The 20,581-nt window shown below is 37.4% G+C and overlaps 2 protein-coding genes across 2 annotated transcripts in view; one reads left to right on the top strand and one right to left on the bottom strand.

Annotated features, from left to right (window-relative positions):
* Positions 1 to 2,953: 2,953 nt before the first annotated feature.
* Positions 2,954 to 7,711, top strand: LOC113177039 (mamu class II histocompatibility antigen, DR alpha chain). Its single transcript, XM_026381574.2, has 5 exons — positions 2,954 to 3,070; positions 5,185 to 5,430; positions 6,005 to 6,286; positions 6,560 to 6,725; positions 7,396 to 7,711. Exons 1-4 carry the CDS (start codon positions 2,989 to 2,991, stop codon positions 6,712 to 6,714), a joined length of 765 nt encoding a protein of 254 aa, XP_026237359.2. The 5' UTR covers positions 2,954 to 2,988; the 3' UTR covers positions 6,715 to 6,725; positions 7,396 to 7,711.
* A 10,466-nt stretch (positions 7,712 to 18,177) lies between these two features.
* LOC113177040 (HLA class II histocompatibility antigen, DRB1 beta chain-like) overlaps positions 18,178 to 20,581 on the bottom strand; it is a 32,254-nt gene continuing 29,850 nt past the window's right edge. Inside the window, exon 4 of the mRNA XM_026381575.2 lies at positions 18,178 to 18,284. Within this exon, the coding sequence (XP_026237360.2) occupies positions 18,178 to 18,284 (107 nt within the window). The remainder of the gene's footprint in view (positions 18,285 to 20,581) is intronic.

Below are 20,581 nucleotides of genomic sequence, written 5' to 3'. Positions count from 1 at the left end.
TCTTCACCTGTCATCCTCCCAGGTTCAAGATGAACCAAGTCACTACGGAGCCCTTTGTTCATACAGGTCACACTAGGAAGTCCCATCATCCAGCCACCCTAGCATATTTGCTTATACCAGCAGTTCCCGGTTTCCATTCTGATGGAGAATTCATTCCAGCAGATTAGCTTCTACCACCTTTTAGGAAGTGGAGAAGTGACACAGAATTTCTTGAGTAGTGAGTTGGGAATGAAATGCTTACGTAACATTACCTCTGCACTTCTCTGGGGAAGTCCTCAGTAGGGAAAAACACCATGAAGCACCCGAGTACCAAGGGAAAGGGTTCAGGAAAGGGAAGTTGTAAGGGGAATTGAAGGTTCTTAGAATTTAGACTACATAAGTATATGAAGTACTGAGGTCCCAGACTTGATCTGGGCTCAATGTGGAAGATCCTTCATTCCCAAGTTCTAACCGATTACTCTGCAAGAATATTTCCTCTGGTCTTAAGTATTTGATAATATGGGAGGGTCAGAGTGAGACAGTGAAGAGATGATAGATGGATAAAAGATATACAGATATTATATGCATTGATATTTAGTAATTTTTAATAAAATTTCCATTTATTTCTATGGTCATGTTTGTATCTTAAGGAACAAAAGCAAGAATATTACATCTCCCTGCTTCTGCTCAACCCAAATTTTCTGAACATACACTTTTCCAGTGAGACTCAGCATTGTGTGGAGCCACCTCACACAGAGGACCCAGGGTTTCAAGGACATGAATTTTGGCAGCAGCAGACATGAGTGACAACCACAGCAGACATTCCACTCCCTGAGGGCTCTAGAGGAACTGAGATGGCAGGGGGCTTCCCACAGGTTCTTAACCTCTTTTAGTTTTTTATTATTTTTTTCAAATGAGGGCATTTTTTTACTTTTTATTTTTATTTTCTTTTTATGTGGTGCTGAGGATCAAACCCAGGACCTCACATGCACGAGGCAAGTGCTCACTCACTGAGCCACAATCACAGCCCCCCTAACCTCTTTTAACGCTGAAAGTGCACTCACTTTTGCTCTTCCAGACTCCCCAACAGTTTCAAGGTGTACTTCTTTATAATAGGTTCAATTCTGTTTGGAGTGTCTATGGGTACAGCAGGACAATCCTGAATGACAGTGTTCCTTACCACTTACCGTCACCATAAAGAGATCACTCAGGTGACCTCAGAAATCCCCTCAAACACACAGGAAACTAGAATTTGGGAGAACAGGAAACCATGAGTAGCGTCCGTATAGGAACTTGTCTTGAATCACAGAGGAGGGGAACTGAAAGTTGTTTTTGAAGTCTCTCAAATTTGGTAATCTCATGAGCAAAACCAATCAGTGGATTAGGACTAAACAAAATCATAAGTTGCTAAGCAATACCTTGGGATGAAGGGGCTGTATGACATGTAAAGTGTCTTTGAATCTACCATGCATTTATGAAGCACCTTTTAAGGACAAGGCATGATGGCAGCCAGCACAGGATACACAGCAAAATTATACAACTTAGCTTTGCTCTCTGAAAGAGGAAACAACGAGCCTAAATCATAGAACCAGACTCTCAGCAGAGACTGACACTGCAGAACTCTCATCTGGTGAGAGATGGTTACCCAAACTATTTTAGGGCAGGACTGTGCTATGGGTCTCCTCTTAGTGATCTAGGAGTCAATAATACAGGATGTTGAAAGCCCTTGGGTGTGATCAGAAAATCAGTGATGCCCTCCTGATGTGTGAGGGCAGCTGCAGGTCAGGATAAGAACTCACTCAGCCCAACATCTACCCTAAACAAACATGTCATGACTGAGTTAAATGAAAGACTCACCACCTGATGGGATGTCACTGACAGCCTGTTCTTCCTTGGAAATATTGGAATTTCAGTCCTTTCTAGGTGTAACTTAACATTTTCTTTCCATTGCACTATATTTTCAGAAACAGGAGATTCAGAGACATTTAACTTTCAGTATTCTCTATGGAGAACATCAAAATATATTCTTTGCATCAGAAGTTTAATAGTCATATGACAGGAGAAGAGCTTTCATAATCTTAAAACATGGCAATGTCTCCTCTGGGCTGTTACCCTGAGTGCCCAGTAGAATAAACTGCCCAGTTCATTCACTGACCTGTGTCTCCCAGGTCAGATTCTCTCTACAGAATCTCTCCAGTCTGCCAGAAACTGGGAGAAGTTCCTCTCTTCACAGCCCATTGTCTCTGTTAACCACTACTAAAGGTGTAGCTTTCTCTTTGGGAGTGTTGAAGCTCAAGAGTTTCTCTTCCAATGTCCTCTAAATAAAACATAATGCCACTGACCCCAAGATCTTGGTCTGAGTTGGTCATTCTGTGATCCAGGACAACCATGAAGCCATAAGGAGCTTCTTAAGTGAAGCTCTGTCACCCTGTACTGCCCAAATCCAGGCATTCTCTATTTAGATGATTCATTGTGAGGTTGGGGCTGGGGTTGGGGCTCAGTGGTAGAGCATTTGCCTAGCATGTGTGAGGCACTGGGTTTTATTCTCAGCACCACAGATAAATAAATACAGGTCCATTGACAACTGAAAACATATTAAACAACAACAACAACACCCTTCCCTGTTGTCTTGGCCTAGAGGCAGGATCTGTATCATATTCAACTTTCACTTTAGATTATTTCCACTAATTCTTTTCTTCAGGTAAAACCCTTTTCCAAAACTTGGATTAGGATGGAAGAGTGTGTGGGTGATTGACCAACATTCTCAAAAACTTGGATATTTTTGTTGCTTGTTTAAGAACTGTCTTTTTCCCCCCTAGTGAACTACTATCTCTTGACCTGGATCTTTTACAAGAGACTTCTCCTAGCAACAGATGTGTCATCTCAAAATATTTTCTGATTGGCTAAAGCCCAACAAATTTGAATTTTAATATTGTGTTCTCTTATTCTTGTCTCTTCTGCCTCACTTGTGAGCTCTACCGACCCTCCATCAAAGCACTCTAGAAGAAAATGGCCAAAAGTGAAGTCATGGTGTTAGGACTTTTCTTCATGGCTGTCCTGATGAGCCCTCAGGAATCATGGGCTATCAAAGGTAGGTGCTAAGAAAAATAAAAACTGAGGATAGCAGACAGGGAAGCTTTAGAGAAATGAACTGTGGGTATATGCAAGGCAATCTTTGGAGTGAAAGAAAAGTTTGAGAGTCTGAATCTGAAAGCATAAAATATAGTTTGGAGGAACTCTTCCCTCATCATAAATTGAAGTAAGTCAAATTTAGTTTGGAGGATCAAAACAGTTTCACATTAATTAATACCACTAATATGATAAAAGCCAAACTTACTGGGGGTGCAGGGGCATATTTTTCTGACAGGCATTAACATTTAACATTTCTGGGTTTTAATTTTTCTTTCGGGAATCTTGGTAAAATCCAAATATTGGAAACATCACATAATTTTGTTAGAATTAAATGAGAAAAAATGAAAGATTATTAGCACTGTTCTTAGCTGAATACATGATAATTTTTGGCAGGTAAATCCTGTTGGCATATTTTGAGCACAGGCATTGTATTGAAGATCACTAAAAAGTAAAGTCACCAAAATACATCTGAACAAGAAAGGGGACAGATGTGCTGATATATATTGCATTTAATTTACTGTTTCTTGGGATAGTGACAGCCACCCACCTCCTTCCCTGATACAGTAGATCTTACATTGTCTGTGGTCACTGTTACTTAGTAATATTTCCAAGAGCATAGACAAATGAACAAGTAGAGAGTCTGATACTATTTTCTGCCATATCCAGAACAAATATTTGTGTTATTGTAAATACATGTTGTGGGAAAGTATTCTCCCAGAGTGGCCCTATGGAGGGTTGCAATTAGAATGGAAATGAGCAAAGGAATAACCCAGATCCCAGAGACATAATGCCATTATAGGTTTCTACTGGCCAGAAAGAGCCCTATATTGGCATGTTTACCTGGAAAGGTAGAGCCCTCCTCCTGGGTTGGAAAATGGTAGTCAGAATTTAGTTGTTGGTGCATAAATGCAAATGCTAAATAAATACCTAGGTGTATTTATAAACAGCCAACCCTTAAAATCTGCCTTATCTCTGAAGCCTGAACACAGAAACACTTTACTTTCAGTTTCACATACCTTGGAGGCTGCATACTATCCAACTATAGCTTTTCTTTTTATTCCCTTGGGGTTAGTTATTATTAATATCAATCATAATATTGTCCCATAATGACCATCTCAATATAAGGGGCATTAAGATAAAGGTCAGATTACTAAGTTCAATTCAGATCATTATCCTTCTCAAAGAGCTATTCATGGTATCAGGGAGGCAGGTGCTGTACAATAGTGCAAGATCTAAATCTTAATTTTATGGGTGCCTTAGACCCTAGTTGTATTTTCCATGGGTCTGGTGCTTAAATACAGAGAAGTTTCTGACCTTAAAATGTGAAGCATGCTTGTTAGAGGTTTGAAGACATTCCAAGAAATTACTTGATCTCATTTAATCTTAAAAAAAAACTCACAGTAGAATCAAAATCACAGCAGAACTGTAATTGGAAAATTACACATAAGTTGGTAGAAAAATCTGCTGAAGATCACTAGGTAAGTAACTGAACAAGACTTCAGGTTTTTTTTATTTTTTTTTTTACCCCCTATTTTGCAGTGCTGAGTTTTGAACCCAGGGCCTTGCATGTGCTAGGCAAACACTCCTACCATTGAACTACATTCCCCAACCCAAGAATTCAAGATTTTGTTTGAGTTCAGAGTTCAGAACTTAACCTTTCAAACAATATTTCTTAGTACAGTGTTGGGAGAAGGAGATGTTCTGGAATTCTGGCCCAAGTATATTTGATACCTGGGTAAAGTATAGCAGCTCCTCTCTTAGGAGCTGCTGCTAGATTTCTGAAAAGAAAATATTTCCCAGCTAGTCAAGTGGAGTCAATTAATAGCTTCATAAGAGGCTGGACTTTCAGCTATCATCTCCTTCAGTCCACCTCTCTAACAGTGTCTCCTCATCTCTTCCCTTCCAGTTTTGTTCAGTTTGGCTGTCTGTCACCTTGTTCTCACCTTGTCACTCAATCTGTCTTCCTCCATTTAATTTAGCTCAGTCTGTCTCCATCACCTCCTGCTCACATGCATATGTTTTCTTCATCTCCCCATCCTGATTCCCTCCTTAACTCCCGTTTCTGCATTTCAGAGGACCATACCATCATCCAGGCAGAATTCTATCTGCACCCTGATGAATTAGGAGAGTATATGTTTGACTTTGACGGTGATGAGATTTTACATGTGGATTCGAAAATTAAGGAGACGGTATGGAGGCTTAAAGAATTCGGACAATTTGCCAGCTTTGAGGCTCAGGGTGCATTGGCCAATCTAGCTGTGGACAAAGCCAACCTAGACATCATGATGAAGCGCTCCAACAACACTTGGGACTCCAATGGTACCACTCCCTTCTCTTCTCTCTGCCGCGCTCCTGGGTGTAGGGATCCATAGCTTTAACATAGATACTTTAAGTGATTTGTCGTTTACTGTGACTTTCCCTCCCAGAGGCCTCACCCTAACCGTAAACAAACCCCAAATTCTCTTGCCATGGACCCCAAAATTTTGAGTTTGTGCCTTTCTTGATGTGCTCAAGTCAGGTCATCCATGGCCACTCATGAACTCACTGTCCATGTTGGGGGAGCCAGGGATAATATCCTTGAAGATCTTATCTTGAGTGATACCTTAGGAAGGAAGATCGGAGAAGCTGTATCTCTTGGTTTCTCTTTGCTAGAACACACCAGACATAGGCATCATCTAGTATCCCAAAGCTTCAGGATCTGTCATCTCTTTTCTGAATATTGGCTCCAGAGCATCAGAGCCAGGTGTCTTGAGACTGTGGCTCAGACTTCTCAGGGCACAATTTCAACTGGTTGGGTTTAGAGTCACTAGGTAAATTTGTACCACAAGTCATTAGGGGAGAGAGAGGAGCAAGCCTAAGGAATAAAACTAATTTCTGTTCTGTGTTCCCCCAGTACCTCCAGAAGTGACAGTGCTCTCCAGTGGTCCTGTGGAACTGGGAGAGCCCAATGTCCTGATTTGCTTCATCGACAAGTTCTCCCCTCCAGTGGTCAATGTCAGATGGCTTAAAAATGGACAGCCTGTCACCACAGGAGTGTCAGAAACAGTCTTTCTACCCAGGAAAGACCAACTTTTCCGCAAGTTCCACTATCTCCCTTTCTTGCCCTCCAATGAAGACTTCTATGACTGCGAGGTGGACCACTTGGGTTTGGAGAAACCTCTTCTTAAACACTGGGGTATGGAATATCCTTCAGTCCTCTTTAAGTTTCCTCCTATGATGCTCACGTCTGGACATTTAGAACTCAGAGCATATCATAATATCTTCTACTCTTCATACCCTTGTGTTCTTCCATTATCCAGATTCTTTAACTTTTTAATCTGCAATTCCACCAACACCTCATTCTTTCTCTTCTTTCAACTATTCATAACTATTCTATTGACTACATTTAACCCTAAATGCTGTTCCCTACCACATGCATTACCATTTACTCTGTTTTATTTTGCCCCAGCGTTTGAAGAGCAAACTCCACTACCAGAAACTAAAGAGAATGTGGTGTGTGCCCTGGGCCTGCTTGTGGGTCTAGTGGGCATCATCATGGGGACCATCTTCATCATCAAGGGCACGCAAAAAAGCCATACAGGAGAACGCCGAGGGCCCCTGTGAGACAAGTGGAGGTAGGTCAGGCATGGTCAGAAGGACATCTTTAGAGACTTGGGAAAGAGGAAAACAGGGAAAAGCATGAGTTATACCTTAGGAAGGAGGATTGGAGAATCTATATCTCTTGGTTTATCTTTGCTAGAACAAACCAGACATAGGCATCATCTAGTATCCCAAAGCTTCAGGATCTATCATCTCTTTTCATAAATTTGCTCCTAGGTCATACCCACAATCTTAAAAATAATTTTCAGCACCTCAACCTCAAGTCATTGTTTTGAATTATAATACAACATCCTAGTATTTAGGAGAGTAAGCTTCAATATTTAGGAACCTTCTGGATTATTTTTCCTAAGACAGGGCTTTGGTGCAGGAGCATTTCCAAAGCCTGGCACCCTTGGGGTTAGGTAGAATCACTGAAAGAAATGGAACTGTCTCAGAAGCCAATGCCTCTTTTTGATCCTCCTGTATTAAAAGTGCTATCAGAACATCCAAAATAAGGCAAAGCATTATTTTGCTCAAAGTGATGTTGACAGCTGGCATTGGAAATGTCATATCTACTAAAGGTTAGAAGAATATCAAAGGACTTTTCCAAAGTCAAATGATAGAAGGAAGATGAAGAAATCCAAAGGAAAGAGCTCAAATTTAAGCATCTTAAGCTCCTTAATAACTATTTGTGTCCTCCTCTAGGTGATGACCCTTTTTAGAAGATCAGTGAAGAAGTTTCTGCTTTACTAGTTTTCCAAAGTTGATGATACCAGGGTTCGCCTCTGTGGAAAAAAAGCCATATTCAGCCCTAAATTTCAAGACTGTGATGGCTTTCCTCCACCTCTCTGTATTCTAATGGCCTGCTGGGCTTCCTTGTCTATTGCCCCTTCCCTCTATTTCCCATTGTTATATTGGCACAATGCAATTCCTCTGGCATGAATCCCGTAGGATTCTATCTCTACAATAAAACATTCTGAACATTGCATAGACATCATCCTGTGTACTTATTGCTTAGAGTTTCTCCAAACTGTTTTTTAACATACAATAAACTATTTTGAATGATTGTAGTGGAATTTTCAGTATCCGAGCCAGTTCTTTTTGGGGAGAGGGAAGGTCCGGGGAATATGTTCAGTTCTTCCATCCTGAAGTGTCTTAATGTTGAATGTATCTTATAAGCTCTAGAATTAATCAGAAAAACCCAGTCTCACTAGGGCTTGGTCTCATTTCAAGCATCTGTGGTCATTCCTGTTGCTGGGCCTAGTCCTCTTCTGGGAAACCTAGAGCACGTTGGTTTTCTGGGAATTCTCTACTGAACAACAGGTTCAGAATCTGTTTTGGTTCTTGGGCCTCCAAGAACATAATGCATGTTCAGTGTAATGAATCTCAAACCTCAGGGTTTGGCATATGATATTGAGTTCAACAGACAGAGGAGGACAGAAGGGAGTAGATTGGGGATCAGATGAGAACAGGATCCACAGACATAACAGGATTCACATGCTTATCAACATTAACCATTCTAAACTCAATGAGGAATGAGATGGGGCACTGAAGATTGGCATTACCCATTCTATTAGACCATGGTCTCAGACACCTGTTTCATTACTGGGAGAATAGTCTGACTCACTCTTGGAAGTCTCATTCCTAGAGATGTATCCTTGAAAAACTGCTAGATATGGCATTAAAATGAAGAAAAGAAGGTTTGAAACATAGTGAATTATCATTTATGAAACTAGGATGATATTTATCTCTAAAATAGTTATCTGAACCTACTACAAATCTTGAAGACTGTTCATGACAGTGTGGCAACTGGCCAATAAGTTCTGTAGAAGTGAAGTAGACTTGGGTTCCATGTTGGCTTATCATTTACTAGTTATATATTCACTGGTATCATACTTACCTTTGCCTCAAATTCCTCATGAAAACATAAATGTTAGTTTTTACTGCATTGAGTCATTATGTGACTTAAAGGAAAAATATAAGGCAAGTAATTAGGAACCATGGTTAATGACGCCAATTATTGAAAAAATTCTACTGTTTTCCTTAAAATTTCTATGGCCTGATAAAAATCCAAGAGGAGAAGGATGGGGATAAACAATCAGAAGCCAACAATTACTAATAAATTCAGTAAAGTTTCTCTACCCATGGCAAGAGAATTAATGCATAATTTTAAGAATTTTGAGGATAGACTAGGCACAAGTGTTTCTATTACATAATATTACATATTACATATATAATATGTAATACATATGTATGTTATAGATTTGCAATATAGAATACACTAAAATTTAGATGGGTATGTAATAAAAAAAAATAAATCCATATCCTCCATGTAAAAAGAAAAACATTTTAAATAGACTTCAGTTTTTGAACATTTTTTTAAAGATAGAGAGAGAATTTTTAAATATTTATTTTTCATTTTTTGGTGGACACAACATCTTTATTTTGTATTTATGTGGTGCTGAGGATCGAACCCAGCACCCCGCACATGCCAGGCAAGCGTGTTACTGCTTGAGCCATATCCCCAGCCCCTAGAACATTTTTAACTTTACAAAAATAAATTCAGAGAAAGTACAGAGAGTTCCCCCACAGCCTCTTCCCTTCATCATCTGATCCAGTTTCTTCTATAATTAACATCTTGCATTAGTTTGGTACACTTGTTATAATACTGATAATATTTATTATAATACTGACATTTATTCTTAGCTAAAGAACATAGTTATACTAGGGTTCACTCTAAATCACACAGTTCTATGGGTTCTGATAAATATGTTAAGCCATATATTCACCATTACAGTATCATACAGCATAGTTCTACAGACCTAAACAAATGCTCTGTATTCCACCTAATAATCTCTCCTCTCCTGCTCATGAACCCCTGGAAAATACTGATCTATTTAATGCCTCTATAATTTTACCCTTCCTATAATGTTATATAATTGCAAGTATATAGAGATTTTTTCAGACCAGCTTCTTTCACTTAGTAAGAGGACCTTAAGTTTCCTCTATGTCTTTTCATAGCTTGATATCTTGAATGCTGAATTAACACTCCACTATATGGATATACTATGTTTTATCTATTAACTTATTGAAGGATATCTCGGTTGCTTCCCATTTGGGACAATTATGAATAATGCTGCTGTAAATATCCATACAGGTTTTTGCGTGGATATAAGTTATCCACTAATTTGGGTAAACACTTAGTAATACATTTTCTGAATCATAGTGTGAGAGTATTTTCAGCTTTGTAACAAACTGCTCCAGAACTTAGAAAGGGGTCTTAATTTAAAAAAAAATCTATTTGATAACTTGTAATAAAAAGAAACTTCCTCAATGTGAGAAAAGATAGCTATCCTATTGCACACATCAGAACCAGCAGCAGAATTTTAAAAAATCTCCCTTTGATGTCTAGAGTACTAGAGTTATTAGGCAATGAAAGCTGGCAAAACAAGTTAATAAAATGTGTAAGGATTACAAAGAAGGTAAAATTGCCATTATTTACTCTTGACAAGAGCAGACACTTAGAAAACAAACATAATAGAAAAGTTCACAGACTAATAAGAAAATTTAATAAAGTTGCTGGATATAAGGTCAGCATAACCAAAACCAATTATATTGTGTTCTATCAGAAACAGAAAACAAAATCAAGAAAATGATAACTTTCACAACAGTATCAACTTATCAAATGCCTATGAATAAAGCTTACAAAATATTGGAAAAAATTATATTGAAAATTATAAAATATCATTGGGAGAAATAATAGATATAAGCAAATTGAGAAAATACCCAGTTTAGAGATTATAACACTAAATAATTTTAAAATGTCAGTTCTCTCCAAATTACAGATGTATTCAATAAAATCTCATTAAAAGTCATGTCAAGGCTTTTTATTTGCTTGCTATTTTGTTTCTTTTTCTTTCATTTTTTCTTTTCAAGGTATGAAGGAATCATCAAGCTGAATTTAAAATTCATATACATTTGCTAAGGTCTTAGGTTAGCCAAGGAAATTTTTGAAAATTATAACACAACTGGAAAAACATAATATATCAAGGCCTACTATATGATTGTTAGTTATCATAGTGTTTTGTCAAGAGCAGACAAATAAGACAACAGAACAGAATAGAAATTTAGAAACATACCCATCCCCAAACATGTCTCTATGATAGCATAACAGAAAACAGTCTTTCAATAAACACTACTAGGTTGTTTGAACCCTTTATAAAGTTTATGATGACACTCAGATCACCAGTAACAAACAATTCCAGATGAATTGAAGTTATTTAGTGGAATTTAACACTGAAGCAAAGTGGGCCTTTAATTGTTTTTGGAAGATGAATTTGAGAAAAATAAACTGATTTACTGCACAATTTCTCTCTCTCTCTTTTAGTGAGTTTTAAAAAGTTAATTGGGATAGGTTAAAGAGGGTGCACATTATCTGTTACTCATCTCAAAAGAGCATTGTTGTACTATATCTCATCCCTTTCAAACTGGGCTGATTCTGTTGACAAATAGCATGTGAGACAATGCATGGGCTCTCTCTCATCCAGCGCGGAGGTCCACAGAACAGGGTAGAGGAGAGTGTGGCTACAGAGTTGCTAATCAAGACCTCTGGAGACCAAGCAGGAAGCAGATCTGACTTTATTGTGCAGTTACTATATATATATATACACTCAGGCAGTAGCTAGACAGATTATAGGCAGCCACTAATACACTTTCTTGCTAACTGTCCTTGCAGTGACCAATTGAGGAGCTGGCCAGAGCAAGCAGATTACAGGCAGTCACTAGTACAATTTCTGGCTAACTGTCCTTGTAGTGACCAATTGAGGAGTGGGCCCTGAAGCAAGTGTCAGGACTGCAAAACATGGCCTCATGCCCAGGGCTCTGCCTACGGGGTAAGTGGCCTGCTGCTCACACACCTAGCACGAGGGGAGTGGCCTGCCACTCAGAAGCCCTTAATGTATGCCATGTGTGCAGAACTAACTCCATGCACCTGTCCCACACCCCACAACTCTGAGGTTGGGTCTAAAGAAATCTTACAGCTATTACTTTCCTCTCTTGAAAAACATATTTTTGGAGGGCTGGGGCTATAGCTCAGTTGGTAGAGTGCTTCCCTCACATACACAAGGCCCTGAGTTCAATCCCCAGCACCGCAAAAAAAAAGAAAAAAGAAAAACATATTTTTGGGATGCTGTGCCCTTAGCCTAAGAGCCCTGTCTTCATTCTTGGGGGACCACATAAGCCACATTTGAGGCCCTGGAACTATAAGCAGAGGGTGTCCCAGTATCCAAATTGAGCCTGTTAAGGACCTGAGCCGGCTTCCCTCTGGTTGCAACCACATGGGAGACCCCAGTGAGAGCCCCCCAGCTGAACTTGGTCAATTCCCAGAACTATGAGAAATTATTATGTGGCTGTAGTTTTTAAACCACTAGGTTTTAAAAAAATATGAAGTAGATAGTGTAATACTATTTTTTCAAAGACAATATTTCAAAGAATATATTTTTACACAGAAGCAGGCAGTGAAATATTGTGTTTTTCAGATTTTCATTGAAGATGTTAAATCTAATGACAAAAAAATTCTTTTGGTGTCCTTTACTTTCTTTTTAATATCCGTAGGAGCTGTAGGGATGTCATCTATTTCATTCAGATGGTTACAATTCATTTTTCAGATTTTTTTGTTTTTCTTCCTTATTGGTTTTGAAGGTTGTTTATCAAAAACAAAAACAAAACCCCAAAACCTTCTGATTCTGTTCATTTTCTCTGATACACATCCATTTTCAATTTTATTAATTTTCTTTTTCCTTTTTTGGACTTTTAAGTTAAATTTATTTTGTTTTCCTAGATTTTTGTTAAAAAATTTAGATGTCTGGTTTTAATAAATTTATAATTTTATAATATAAGATTTAAACCCTTAAGTTTCTAACAACTGTTTTACTTGCACATCAAAAATTTTGGAAATCTGGGCTGGAGTTTTGGCTCAGTGGCAGAATGCTTGCCTTGCACATGTGAGGCCTTGGGTTCGACCCTCAGTACCACATAAAAATAAATAAACAAAATAAAGATATTGTGTCCATGTATAACTAAAACAAATCATTTTTTTTGAAAATCCATTTTAATACACCTCTATTTTAAAATATTTTCTAATTTCTCTCCTGAGTTGTTCTGTGTCAATCCATATATTGTTTAGAAGTATATTGCTTCATTTCCAAAGATACTTGGAATTTTATCAGTCTTATTAATTTGTAATTTGATAAAATTGTGGTCAAAGAATATATACTGTATCACTTTAATTTTTTAAATTAATCAAGACTAGTTTTATGGCCACAGTAGAGATTCTATGTTAAATGTATTATTATTACAATGTTAAGAAATATATATATATATATATATATATATATATATATATATATAGTATTATATCTTGACTTTCTTAGTGATTTTTTGTTTGTACAAAACTATAAAGATGTTTTTCTGCCTTCTGTCTACCTCCAAAGTTCCTACACCCCCACCATGAACTCAGCAAATGTTGTGAAAAGGGACTTTACCAGCAGGAAAAAGTAGACACATGTTATATTTGGAAAACGCTATAGATTTCAATCTATCACCCAAACCCCCTGGGACATTTAAGAGTTTTCTAGTTTCTCTGCCCTGTCACAGTCTCCCCTTCTGTGGTAGGTCTCTTTTCCCACTCATGTTAAGATTTAGAGATGACCCAAAGGATCAGAGTGGACACTTGTCCCCAGCTCAATTAAGCAGAACTTCTCTCTCTCTAGGTTTTAAAAACTCTTTGCATCTATAGCTCTTTGGAGTACCTAAAAATAACATTTTTCCAGTTGATTCTTTTAGTTTATTTTACATGTTGTTGTTACAGTAACAAAGATGGCCTTTGCCTTGTTCCATGTGCCAATTGGAACTATAGTTTGTAATTTTTTTTTGTTCTAATCCTTGTTACAAACTATAGTCCTAGTGCATTCATTTAAAGCCCATGCATTATCCCCCAAAATGACTATACCATAATATATCTGTCATCTATCTAAAAAGTCAGAATTTTTTTCTTCTTACATCTTTTATCTGCCATCTTGGCTAAAAATATGATAATTTAGACTGTAAACTCCTAGAGTAAAAATACTGAATTATCCAAACCACCCAGTTGGGCATGTCAATTCATGCTCATATTGCCATGCATAATATCTAAATGTCATCTTGTAGTATATTGTCACCTCACATACTTTGTAATATAGAATTTTTATAAGCATGACAAATTTGTCATTTTTTCTTTCAGAATTTGCAAGATCTTTTTATTTTTTTTCAGTCCTAGTAGAATTAATAGCCAATTTAAAGTATGCTTGGGCTCATGTAAGATTCATTCTTTAAGATAGATTACAAGAAATGGATTTAACATTTGCATTTTAAAAGCTAGTAGATACTATCCAGCTGCTGCCCATTCACACTACTGTTAATAGTATAGATATTATATAGATTATTATGTAGATATTAATAGTATATATATTATGGATAATCCCTCTCCATAAGATCTTCTAAGTTCTTGATTCAAAAACAAGCTATTATATTTGCCAATTTGGGAGGAGAAATAGCTCATCATATCATTATGTGAATTTGCATTTATTCGTAATTATTGGTGAGTTTAAATATTTTATGTTTAGTTGATATTCATATATTCTCTTCTGTACACAGTCATGTATCCTTTGTCCAATTTATTATTGAATTTTTGTTCATTGATTTGTTGGTTTGTTGACAATTTTATATAGTAAGAATGTTAGCCCATTGTCTGAATTGTGTTCCTCAAAGTTTTTCCTGAGATCATAGCTTTCTTTTTTATCTTTTTCTTTCTTTTGTTATTTTTTAAATTCAAAGAAATTTATAATTTTATTCAAAATATTTTCTTTTTATCTTCTGGGTTTTCTGTTTTGCTTAGGAAGATTCACTTTACAAATATCTTAAAAGTTTTAGTAGATAAAATTTACACATCACAAAATCTATTCATTGTACAGGCTAAATTAAATGACTCTAGTAAATCAATAATTTGTGCAACTATCACAACTCAGTCTTATAATGTATCTATCTCTACAAAAGTTTTCCTGCTTATTTATAATCCCTACCCCCTATTCTAAGCCTGTACCCACTGATCATATTTGTCTTTTGTATTTCATGTGAATGGAATAATAAACTCTTGTGTTGTTTATTCCAGTTGGTACAATGCTTTTAAAATCCATCAGTTTTGTTGCATATATCATCATTTTGTTTCCTTTCATTGTCAAATGGTATTGCATTGTATGGGTGCAGTGTATTTTATTTAACCATTTACTAGTTGATGGATATTTGGATTGTTTCCAGCATGGGGCTATTGTGGCTAATACTGCTCTGAACATGTATACACATATCTTGGTGTGGACACATTTTGATTTTGCTTAGGTAGATTTCAAGGAATAAAGTTGCTGGGTCATATTACAAATATGTATTTAACTCTTTAAGAAAGTGACTATTTTCCAAAGTAGTTGCAACATTAACACTCCAGCAAAGTATAAATTTTAGAAAGCCTCTTTGTTATTAAATGTAATTATAATAATGGTGATGATAGTAATAGAAATAATAACAAATGCACTATTAATTTTATACTTTCTTTATATTTTCAAGTTTTATTCATCGAAGATCTATTTTCTTGAAATGAATGTGTTTTTAATACATTTTGTCAACAAATTGAAACCACCCATGTATCTTAATACATGATCAGGGTTTTGATTCTGGTCTCAGGAACAAAAAACGTATAGGTGTATGAAATGTATTAACATCCAATAGCTTTTCATTCCTTATTATGCCTATTTTAAAACATAAACCTTGAGAATATAACTTCCTCAAAAAAAACCCCCACATTTCAGAGTATTAAGTTAAAAAAGGCAATCTTTTTGCTTTTCGTTTTCTTGTAATTAAAGGGAGGAATTTAATATTTAATATTTTTTTAAATACTCAAAACCTTGAATCGAGGATGCTTATTAAGAATCTATAGGCCTTCATGAGGAATTAACTTAAATCATTAACAACCTAATGGTGTCTGGAACTACCTTTCCCTACCCCAAATCATTCTCTCCTACTCCATCCATCATTTCTTTCCTTCAACACAGGCAAGATTTTGCTCTTTTTCTTCACACATGCAACAGGTCCACTCCACAAAAGCTGAATCATAGTTTACTGAGCCCATGACTGTAATCTGTGGTCCTCTGGGAACTCTGGAAGTTGTTTACTTAGGCCTTACAAAAACACACAAGAAGAAGAAGTTTCCTTTTCCTGCCTTTAGAAGCTGTTGTGAGAGAACATGAAAGCTAAAGGTGCAGGAGGTGCCCTACCATCTCAGCATGTTGTGAATGATGAGGATCATCTGAGAGGCCACTGGCCCATTGACTCAAGCAGCCCTGGAGATGTCCCACCTTGGATCCCCCTGCTGTGTATCACAGCAAGTTATGAAAAAACAGAACTAATTAGATTGGATTTCCTGCTATTCTTACCAGAAAACACCTTCACTGAAATAAGTGAGCCATAGATTTTAGTTCTACCTTTCAATTAATTTCACACTGTGGATCTAAAATAAAATGAGACAAGTCATTTGTTCATCAGTGGGAACAAAACCAGAGTAAGGTTGCAACCCTGGGATCTAAGAGAACAGATATCAACCAATATCTACTCATCAAATTCCTATAGGAGAATCTGCTTTATACAAATAATTCATAATATGACTTAAAATATAATTTTTTATAAATATATACATTTTAATAATTTTAACAGGCATAAAAATAAAATAAAAGTGGTATCTAACAGTGGAGAAATCGTGTCCAAATGGTTATTACTTTGAGATAAACTTTGGAACTGATTATTTGCTCTTTGATTTGACTTATATTGGAAAATGACTCTTCAGATGGAACACAAGAGCAGAACCCTCCATCTTCTCATCCAATTTAAGTGCCTTTCCCAGAAACTGCTTCATAATAGTATATTAATAGAGTCTGTGGATTTTGATACATAGATTGATTTGAAAGTTACACAATGTTTTAGGCAAGCACCGTCACCCCAAAAAAGTTTTGATTTATTTTTCTAGCTTGTTCTCTATTAAGTACTTTTCATCAAGTTTGCTTTATTTGTTATAGTCTGTACTTTTGGGTATTGTCTTTTAAAGTTCTGAACCAATTTTTAAATTGACAAGTAAAAATCATTTGCCCCATGGTGTAGTGCATCCTGTTTGATATATCTGTATGCAGGGAAAGGATAACTCCACCTATTTAACAAGTGGAATATCTCATGCACTTATATGTAAGTGAAAGGAACTGTTATACTGTGATGCAGTCCTTCATTTCTCTTTCCTTTCTTTTCCTTAAAACTCTGAAGCAGATGATTTTTCACTCCATGTTTATTTGAGGAAAATGGAATAAAATAATGTGGCACAAAGTGAGTTCAGACCCTCTGGAGGCAGTCAGGGTTGAATATTCAGGGTCCAGAAGAAAATGGAGAGAAGGTCCCCCTGGGGCTGTACTGGAGCTTCCAGATCAGGGGCAGGGGCTCAGGAAGCAGCAAGAAGGACATGTTCTGCAGGGTCACTGAACTACAGAGAACCAAGTCCTGAGAATGCACTGTTTATGTGGAAGAAGGAGAGCCAAGCAGGAAGCCTTTTTATGACTTGGAGAGGTTCCGTCAGTGTTGTCACCTTCTATTCAGCTCAGGAATCCTGCAGAAGGCAGAGGACAGTGGTATTTCAGTCCTGATTTTGCAAATGGCTTCCTTTCCCCTCTCATGATAGCATTGTAGTACAAAGAGAAAAAAAATTCTTAAGTCTCCTAATCCAATGCTACTTGCATAGACCTTTTATTATGTGGAAAGAAGATTTAGAGCATACTGCCTGATCAGAAATTTGGACTCAAAGCCTTTCCCCTTATTTCTGTCTCAGGTCTGATCACCTCTACCTTCTGTTGTAGGGAAAACAAATCTGTCTCTAAGAGAGGATTAAAGGACATTACCTGTTGGCTGAATTTTTTGGAATCCTAGGAAGATAGATCCTTAAAGATATGGAGGCAAATCTTCCCCCAGCCTCAATATCCTGAGTCTTAGATATGCCATCTGAGATTTCTCAACACCACAACCCAAACCAGCCAGGGCAGAGGGTGGAGAACAAACTGAGAGTGTGTGACTAGAAAACTCTTGTCACACAAATAGAATATTTAGCAACTCTTCCTTCATTTTCCCCAGGTTGTTGACCCAGTATCTCTAGTTGTTAAACTTTCTTTTATCTCTATAAGCCACAACCCCTTAGGTTTTGATATAGTTACTATAGACTGTTGATTTACAGTTTTCTAGGAAATGTGAAGTCACCTGGGGAAAGAAAAAACTTTATACAAGGTATCCTGAGGACTAACCCCAGCAAAGCCCTATTTCTTACCCCAGAAAAGTCTATAGAAAGTCTCAGCTACAAACTGGTTCCTTACCTTCCTAATTCCTGTAGTAGATGAACATCCCCACCCCAAGGAAGAGCAGACCCAGAGCAAAGATCCCAACTCCACTCAGCATCTTGTTCCATGCAGACTCAGACTGTGGCCCTGAGAGAAGAAGCCAGGTTTAGTGATTTTTGCCCCTAATATATCTCTCAGAGACCATGAGAGACAGAGTTTTGAGACTAGAGGAAGAAGGCTTGACTACATTCTTGGAAATACAGATTTAAAAATCACATTGAACAGCTACAAAATTCATGCATTGAATTCATTAAAATGTCATCACCTTAAAATATTGCCTGATGTAGAAGAGTCTGGGACCCACGGAGGTTACATAGCTAGTCTAGTTTGACAGAGATAATGAAAAGAAAACCTGATATTGGTTCTTCTGGATGTCAGCAAGGCCCCTGCATTTCTTCACTTCTAAGATCTCAATGAAAAACTCAAAGCAGGGGCACCAGAAACATGAACCCAGTCCAGAGTCAGGGTCTGGAGTCAGGATAAGAAAGTGACTGTTTTGAAACAACCTGGTCCCATTGTATGAAAATGAAATCCAAGGTGCCATGAGATCAAAGAAACAGATATAGGATCTCACAGAGTGCAATTTATTGTGAGACATAATGATGAAAGTGTGGTCCTTGGCAGCAGCAAGACCAGGTGGATCCCACAGTTTGAGGAAGAAGGAGGGGCATATATCTAAGTTAAGACAGAAGTGACTTCATTCAAGCCAGAATACTTGGTTTGTTTTAAGGTAATATTAGGAACATTCTCATCACCAGGGACCAGTTATAAAGCTCCATATACCATTCTAGCAGTTGTTATTTATTCATTGTTTGCTGGGAAATGAAGCAGGAAAAGCCATCTAGTGCTACTTTGGGTGATCATGACAGTTTATTCAAGATGGCTGCAGTCATGCCCAGCTAAGTCTACACTTCCACCTCTTATAACCAGCTCTTACAATCTCTCACACACTCTCTTCTTGAGACATGTCCTAATCTGTGAGGGGTTTAATTTTGTGTAGTCAGCACACTTTGAAACCACTTGTCTGACTTATAAGAAGAATCCACAGCAATAACAGAAGCATTTGGGGAGAGGATTATGCAAATAATAATAACACTCATTTTTTTTTCACCAGGAGTCCCTGAAACCAAACCAGCAATTTAATATGTCTTCTATAGAAGGGAGAGGATAAAATTGTTTGGTATGTGTTGGGTTAAGTGCTAATCAATGCTTAGGAAATCTTGCAGTTAGATAAGGACTCTAAAAGAATGTGATAATGAGAAAAATGGAAAGCGAGGTGGGGGAGCTGGCCACTTCCTTTTTCTCCAACCTGTAGGAGAAAATCTAAATAGAGTGATCCTGGTTGAAGAGGATTGTACTCATAAAACATCTGAAAAAATCCTTCTGTGAGTGGCATGCAATCTGTCATGTATATATTCCTCTGCTTGTAGGCATGGCATGTCTCTCCATTGAATCCTAGACCCCCATCTCCAAGGAATGAGTAATTAATAAAATGTCCAAAACCTCTCTGATGAGTTCTCCAAATTTCTTTCTCTGGAATTGGTAAACAGTATGTGTGGGGCCTTTGCAGCCCTCGGATTGAACAATGTATGACATGAGGTATGTGATACGAGAGATGTACACACAATGTTTTGTCTTGATAACTGCATAGCTTCCAGGGAAAACAGAAAAAGACTTCAATTTCAGCTTTGGATGGAAAAATAGATGCTTAATAGGGGCTTATAAAGCTAAATATGTGTCATCCAACAAGACAATACCGTTGGCATCATATCTCTTAGATAACACAGCAGTGGCAGCTGATGGCTGGTGTAGTGGAGCAGAGCACACACAGTTGGCTAACTGGATGGGGGTCTGTAAGTGATTCCTGAAACTAATAGTGAGATGGCATGTCAGACTGGGAGTGGCCTGAGGTATTTCCTTTAGCCCACTAAGGGCATAAGCCATGACCTGTGGAGGTCTAGAGTCCAAGATCAAAAGGGATAGTTACCTATGACCAAAAACCTATAGGTACCTTTTGTACTCATGTTATCCATTGGCTGCTCCAAGTATACCAATAATTTTCAGATATAAGGGTCACTCCGTCTTGTACTTATGAGATCATAGGCACTGGACTACCTTTATGCTTCTGTCACCATGTTTTCTAAAAGGCAGGTGATGAAGCAATTTCATAGGTAAAGGGGCCCAACATTTTCCACTATAAGTTGTTGAAAAGGTCACAACATTGTTATAAATATGCATGCCACTGTTTTAGAGTAAGGGCCTGCATTATAGTAGATTGAGGCTGGTGAAATAGTCTCAGCTACCTTCTAGAGATGAAATAGGCCATCTGCCTACTTTTTTTTTTTTTTTTTTTGGTGGACCAGTTCATTGTGACCAATAAAGTC

Source organism: Urocitellus parryii, chromosome 8, assembly GCF_045843805.1.
Source record: "Urocitellus parryii isolate mUroPar1 chromosome 8, mUroPar1.hap1, whole genome shotgun sequence".
Taxonomy (NCBI): Eukaryota; Metazoa; Chordata; class Mammalia; order Rodentia; family Sciuridae; genus Urocitellus; species Urocitellus parryii.
The sequence above is the reverse complement of the archived record's forward strand: the minus strand, read 5'-3'. Positions and strand labels throughout refer to the sequence as shown.